The sequence below is a fragment of the Salminus brasiliensis genome, chromosome 5 (assembly GCF_030463535.1).
Source record: "Salminus brasiliensis chromosome 5, fSalBra1.hap2, whole genome shotgun sequence".
In the NCBI taxonomy this organism is placed as follows: domain Eukaryota; kingdom Metazoa; phylum Chordata; class Actinopteri; order Characiformes; family Bryconidae; genus Salminus; species Salminus brasiliensis.
Genome location: NC_132882.1, coordinates 8,028,851 through 8,035,794, shown reverse-complemented (window position 1 = coordinate 8,035,794; position 6,944 = coordinate 8,028,851). Strand labels below are relative to the sequence as shown.

The window sequence follows — 6,944 nt, the reverse complement described above, 5'->3', positions numbered from 1 at the left end:
AATGAAAAGCTGGACACATATCTGGGCACTAATAACACTCCTACAGAAAGTGGTGGTTGATGGTTCTCCATCACTGTTCATCATTAGAGCATCTCCAAAGTTCTCCTCATGGAGTCTAGTATTATTTAGAGTTCTCCTCAGATCAGCACCTGGTTTGGTGGTAAATCAGGGCTTAATGATGGTAAATCAGGTGAGCTACTGCTGCTGCTGGAGTTGAACACATCCTCCACGCTGTGCTGGCTGGACTGGGGGGCGTCCAGGAGAAACCTGGAGGAACCAAGCTCTTTTCTTCAGACTAGCTCACAAGATCTCACTACTTCCTTCAGAACGAGAAGCTCTTGCCTCTCCTTCTTACTGGATTGCTGAGAGAGATGCTTCTAAATAATGTAAAAAGCCTCTGTATATGTATGTTGGATTTCAAGCTAATATGAGTGTACAGAGACCACAAAGTGAGGCTCATCCAAGTAGGTGTATGCAATCTTTATTGGTCAAGCAAATAAATGTCAGCACATAATGATATTCACACATCCACACATCAACCACACTGTGCTTGAGAGACAGGAGCTGGATTGCATCAGGTTCAGAGACGCGCTGCATCAACAGCTGGACACTAACGGGTGGAACTACTCTAGCTGCTGCTCCTGGTGACAGGAAGTCAGCGGGTAGTGACTTGCAGCATGGACACACACTAAAAGCCTGAGGACTCGGGCCGGACACGGCCGGTCCCTGGACTCTCCTACATTCCGTGCGGCGCCTTTTTGTTTTGTTTTTTTAGGGGAAACGACAAGGGGGCGACTGGGGTTTAAATAACGACGTGGGACAGGACGATGAAGTGCCGGTACACGATAAGAGGAAAGGACGAAGCTTCTGCGTCAGCACACACTAAACAGACCAGCCTGTCTACAGGGTGACTTCTGACCCCGCTGTGACTCTTGCAACCTCAGATAGCAGCGGTGGCGTCCGACTCCTTGGTGCGGTTGCAGACGACGTGCTCCAGCTGGCCAGAGTCAGACACGTCGTAGCTTGTCTTGTACTTGGCCAGGATCTTCATCAGGGGGCGAAGCTTCAGCCACCACTGCTCCTTCGGGATCCTGTGACTGAACACAAATGCAGCAGCATTACATTATGAGCACATTGAGACATATTTTCTTCTTCTTCTTTCGCCAGGACCCTGAGCAGCCTTTACTTCTGCTGTTTAATCTACTTCGTCCTGTTAATAACAGGAAATAAACATATAGTGCATCCAACAAGAAGAAGCCTTGAACAACTTTTACACAGTGACAAAATTCATGGTAGTACACAGAAAGAACATACTCTACACACAGATATAAAATATGTGGGCCCACACCACATCTTAACTTTTATAACCGATATTAAAACCCTGTGGCCAATATCCATTTTAAGGGGTTCAAAAATCCAGATAACCAACATTATTGGCACACACATTTTATAATAAATATAATTTTATATTTATAGTCATATTTAATTTGTATTCTACAGCAGTATTAGTTAAACAGTACATGTTGATTTAATTATCAATCAGGAAATATGGTCACTCCACATCGGTCTTGTTTCTTAAATTTAAATAAACAGCAAAAACAATCTTGCATGATATCAGTACTGCCGCTCTGGATGCAGAGCTGCTTAGGATTCTTTAATGGTTTCGGTTTCTGTAAAGTCTGTGAAATTATTTCCTCATTGCTTAGCAGCTCTCTTTATATATACATAGCAGTGAGGAGGTAATGTGTTATATTATATATATATAATATAATATAATATATATAATTATATATAATTATAATATATTCTCTTGCTAAAGATTGGGTATGAAGATATTTCACATGTTACCAAATTCACGAATTCAGGCTGTATTACTATCACAGTTAAAAAGGCTCATATTAAGCTATCAAGTGGCAGGTTGATTTCACTCTATCACTGTGAGATCAAAGGCTGGTCATTTCAGAAAAAAACATTTGGTAATTACTTAAAAGTATTTTAACGAATATCACTTTTAATAACGATTCTTTTATGTATTCAAACATATACCTTTATATGATTTCATACATATACACAATGCGTATTATCAATATTAGCCAACTAGTATATCAGTCAAGCTCTACACTACATAACAACATAACTCACACATCAGCACATTCAGTAGTTACAGAATAATAACAAAAATCGTAAAATAACTGCAATTTAATAAATATTTGAATAAGCCTGTCGTTTAAGGGGTTAATCATTCTGATAAATTTAGCTATGTTTAAATATGTCAAAAAGCAAATGTGCAAAAGCAGGTCTGTTACTTTTATCTAAGCAGTAGTTCTCTGTAACACTAAAAAATAACAGGGAACACAGACATGGACCTCCACACTCGAAATAAGGTCTAAACAGAACAGAAAAACGGCCTAGACATATGACGTCACATGACTCTCACGTGTTCATCAAACTACCAACTAGCCCACTTTGCTGGTAGTCCAACGGTCCATGTTGTTGGTAGTTTGATGATCATGTAAAAAATCATGTTGCATGTCATGATTATTTTAGGCCACATTTGTATGAATCTTAATGCCATTGAGGACGACATGAGCCGAAATCTGTCTGCCGTGAAATAAAAGATTTAAGCGGCTCTGCTCTCTTGCTTATTATGTTGCCAGCACACCGTTAAGCACGTAAAAGGAGCGCGAGGTGGATGAAAAAACAACCCTCTATCAGCTTAACTGAATGCTTCTTTATGGAACCAACAGTGATTCTTTTATGGTATCTAAATACCCTTTTGACAAAAACGTGATGTGATAGCATTCATGGAGCTGCCTAGTTTTTAGCCTAAGTGTAAGTCTAAAAGATAATTTAACCCCTTAAAAATCAACCTACAACCCACGTGTGTTATTACTAATGTTTATTACAAGAGAGTAGCCCCACCAGTTGTATAGAAGTTCCTGTAGTTACTTAGTAATACATCTTAGTGTATAATAAGCTTTTCTGCATTAAGGGGTTAAGAAGAAACACAACTCACAGTAACAGTAATACGGGTTTTCACTGTGAGCTGAATGGTTATAGAATAGTTTTTTTTTTTTTTTATCTGTGTATGCTTCCAGAGCTTCTTGAGTGGATTGTGTATCAGCATATTTCAATTTATTACATATAACTTATAGATTTAATTATTTATTTACTTAAGTATGTGTGCACAAATTGCTTATTTTGGCTTTAAAGGTGTAGTATTTAAGCTAGCGCTGGATGATATGGTAAAAATACCATATCACAATACTTCACAATTCACGCTATTTATCATGATACATGTAATTACAGACTAAATACATCAGCAGCAACAGATACCTGAAAACTAGACACTCTCCCATACTAAATACAGTGATTTTTCATCTAATTTTCCCTTCATCTAATTAAACCAGTCTAATTACACTATGTGTATTAAAACGTGCAGTTGATCAGTGTTTATTACTGATCTTGAACCTACAATATCCTCGTTATGTTCAGAAAAGTATATTGTGTATCGCGGGAACAAAATGTATCACGCTATGATACAATATTGTCCTATTGCCAAGCTCTAATTCCAGCACTTGATCTCAATAAAAGTACTACAGTAAAAGTACTGAATGGCAGCCACACCAGTATAACAGTGTTTCAGGGGTGTTAGACTCAGGAGAAGTTCAGAAGGTTATCTAGTAAATTCTACGCACACAAAGTCTGTCTCCTGCTTCAGCTGAACCACAGGCTGGAAGACGAGGGCCCGGCGACGCATCCCCAACAAACATGCTGAGTCCTCTGTGTTAGCAAACACTCTCCCTGCAGGCACACACACACACACACACACACACACAGATACACACAAACATTTTCAGCATGCATACATTCATAAACGCGTGCGTTAGTGAGGTTTTGGGGGGGGGGGGGGTTACTGGAACGGACTCTACATTAATGTGTAGAAAGTTTAACAGTCATGGTAAAAGGATCTGGGTGGGATCGGATACAAAGTCTGACTTACATGTTTATGAAGTTGTGATATAAGATGTAATGATGTTTGAAGTTTTTAAAAAAAAAAATTCTTTACTGAACAGACTAATGCTAATGCTAACAATAATGCTAATAATAATAATAATCAGTCATTATTTAGAGTGGATAACAGATCAGTGAGTGTGATTGGATGTTAAATGTAAGTAAACGGTTACCTTCATCTTTAGTCAGCCAGACGTAAAGCGAAAGAGGCAAAAATACACACAATGTGTCAAACTTAACATTTGCACAGATGCAATTGGTCATTTCATATGCATGCACACAGGCACGTGCAAAAACTTTCAAAGACATAACACATCAAAGGCTTTTTAGCACTATTACAATAATTGCTTTATAGAAAATAGAGAAGAATTGTCAATTTTTATGTGTTTTAAGCCCAAAGTGACTGTACTGGCTTTCCAGCTTCTTAAGCTAGAGCTAAAATACACAAATATATGCAATAAAAATGATACAGCACTCGTCTGAACATCTGTTGTTTTAACAACACCCATGATGAGTCTCAATAAATGTGTCTGCAGTGTTCTCTTCTTTTCAAGCATTAGCCTCAACCCAAAAGATGAACACGGACCAATTCACATTGATTGTTGGGACAGAAATGACGGTGAAAGCTACCAACTGCTGTCTGATTGAATACCTGCTATAGGATGACTATATAATAGCTGTGACAGACCTACTGTATGTACACACAACATCACTGTGTTAAAAAGGGCAAGAGGCAGTTAGTGTGTTAGGGATCTCTCTCTTCACATTGTTAGTGTTAATGTCTCAGTGTTGTCTTTGGTTCTCTGTCAGTGAGACTGCCTCAGTGCTGCTGTGCTGTGTGTGGATGTCTACCTTGCCGGTAGCATTCCTTCAGTTTCTTTGAGATCCACTGCATGGCCTTGGCTGAGATTTTAGTCCCAAAGTTGCGGTCAAATGGAGATGGAGCGCCTCCCTATAGAAGAGAGGAGAGAGAGAGAGAGAGAGAGAGAGGAAGAGAGAGAGAGAATTTGTAACACAATGGCTTCATCAGGTTCAAAATGGCACAGCCTTTCCAATTATTCATTAAAATACCGGTTAATTAAATACACTATCTTGACAAAAGTATTGAGACACCTGCTAATTCATCGTTTCTTCTGAAATCAAGGTTCTTAAAAGTTTTTCCTGCATTTGTTGGAGTAACTATCTCTACTGTCTTGGGATTGCGTTTACTAGATTACTTAGTGCAGTACTGTAAGGATTCGCTAGCATTCAGCAACAAGAATGCACACACATGACAGCTTGTCTAGTCCCTGTAGAGACTGTTGCACTGCCAACAGAACAGGACTCTCTAGAGTCCTCTCTAATGCCAGGCGTGAGCTAGAGGGGTATGAAGCCCTGCAGCTCTGAGCTGTGGAGCAGTGAAACTGTGCTCTCTGGAATGATGAATGGTGGGGCTCCATCCCATACTTTTGGGATGAGTTGGGGACATGGGGGATGAGGTGGGGTGGTGATCCTCCAACACCCTGACCTCACTAATGCTGTTGTCGCTGAATGCAATCAAATCCTTATAAAATGCTCCTCCAAAATCTGGTAGAAAGCCTTCTTCCCTGGACAGTAGAGACAGTTACTTCAACAAAATAGGGTAAACTCTTTTTTTAATACCCTTAATTTCAGAAAAAAACAGTGAATGAGTAAGTGTCCAAATACTTTTGTCCATATAGTGTATTTGAGTGAAATATCAGATTAATGTTAGTCTCTAGGACACCTCTAACACAGATTTAACCCTTACTTACTATTCACAATTTGCACCCCAGCCAATTAACCCCATAACCAGCCTATAAGAACGGCTAAAGAATAGCCCCACCAGTGTGTACATAAGCCTTTCTGTGTTAGGGAGTTAATACTTCTAGTTGTTTAGCGTTCTTTGAGCACTAATGATATCTACAGTATGCACAAAAAGTCATACTGTACACTGTGAGTACCTGCTGCATATGACCCAGAACATTCTTCCTGCAGTCAAAAACGCCTCTGCCCTCCTCTGAGTAAAGCTGGTAGATGAAGTCTGTAGTATAGTTCTCGTTGGAGTTCTCATTCCTGGGCAAAAAACAACAACACAAAACAGCTGAGGACAGGCGGAGGCTGCGGGTGACTGACAGCAGAGCAGAGCAGAATTTATATATATATATATATATACAAATTCTGATGTTTTTTAGTTTTGTGTGTATGTATATATAGCAAACCTCAGATTTTCAAAAGGAAAACTTCAGAATTTGGAAATTTGGGAGTATTTGTATTTCCATTCAGCACAGAATTTAAAAAAAGGGCAGCTGGCAGTTTCACATTATGTAAAATAAAATGGAGATACAAATGAGTACAAAGAGTTTTCACTCTGAGTAGTGTCGTACCAATATAACTGAACTTACTGAATCGTTTCCTACAGAATCGTGCCCAAAGTGACTCACTGTAAAGTCGGGAATCAGCAGGGCTTCGGTTTACATTTACATTACAAGCTCAGGAATGACTGGCAAAAGATGGGCTTACCTCAGAACGAGTCCTCGCTGAATGCTAGTCTTCATCTTCTCTGTTAAGTGCTCAACATTAGACTGTAAGACAACACCACATGCATTATTTTTATTTTTTTATGTCACCAGCAGATGGCGGTAGCACTACTAGACAAATACACAGGGTGACTGTTGGATTCCTAGAGAGCCATAGTATACTGTGTGATATTTGTACACAGTAAAAACAGCATGCATGACTGACGTCAAGAATGACAACATGCAGGGCTGTAAGATTCACATTCAGTGTGGGGTGTGGGGTACCAGCATTTACATAATGAAAAAAATAATATGTACTGAAATTTAGTTTTCAGCAGCAAACATCTCTCTCTCTATTTTTACCAGCTTATTACACTGGGCCATCACGCCATCTCCATATTATAGCATAAGTGC

At 39.3% G+C, this 6,944-nt stretch overlaps 1 protein-coding gene across 6 annotated transcripts in view; it reads right to left on the bottom strand.

Annotated features, from left to right (window-relative positions):
• Positions 1–461: 461 nt before the first annotated feature.
• The window catches only part of pfkpa (phosphofructokinase, platelet a), a 45,833-nt gene continuing 39,350 nt past the window's right edge, over positions 462–6,944 (bottom strand). For all 6 annotated transcript variants that reach the window (XM_072679343.1, XM_072679341.1, XM_072679340.1 and 3 more), the window contains 5 exons: positions 6,535–6,596; positions 5,976–6,087; positions 4,867–4,966; positions 3,699–3,804; positions 462–1,097 (listed from right to left, as the gene is read on the bottom strand). In XM_072679343.1, coding sequence (XP_072535444.1) covers positions 941–1,097; positions 3,699–3,804; positions 4,867–4,966; positions 5,976–6,087; positions 6,535–6,596 — 537 coding nt within the window. In that variant the 3' untranslated portion in view covers positions 462–940. The remainder of the gene's footprint in view (positions 1,098–3,698; positions 3,805–4,866; positions 4,967–5,975; positions 6,088–6,534; positions 6,597–6,944) is intronic.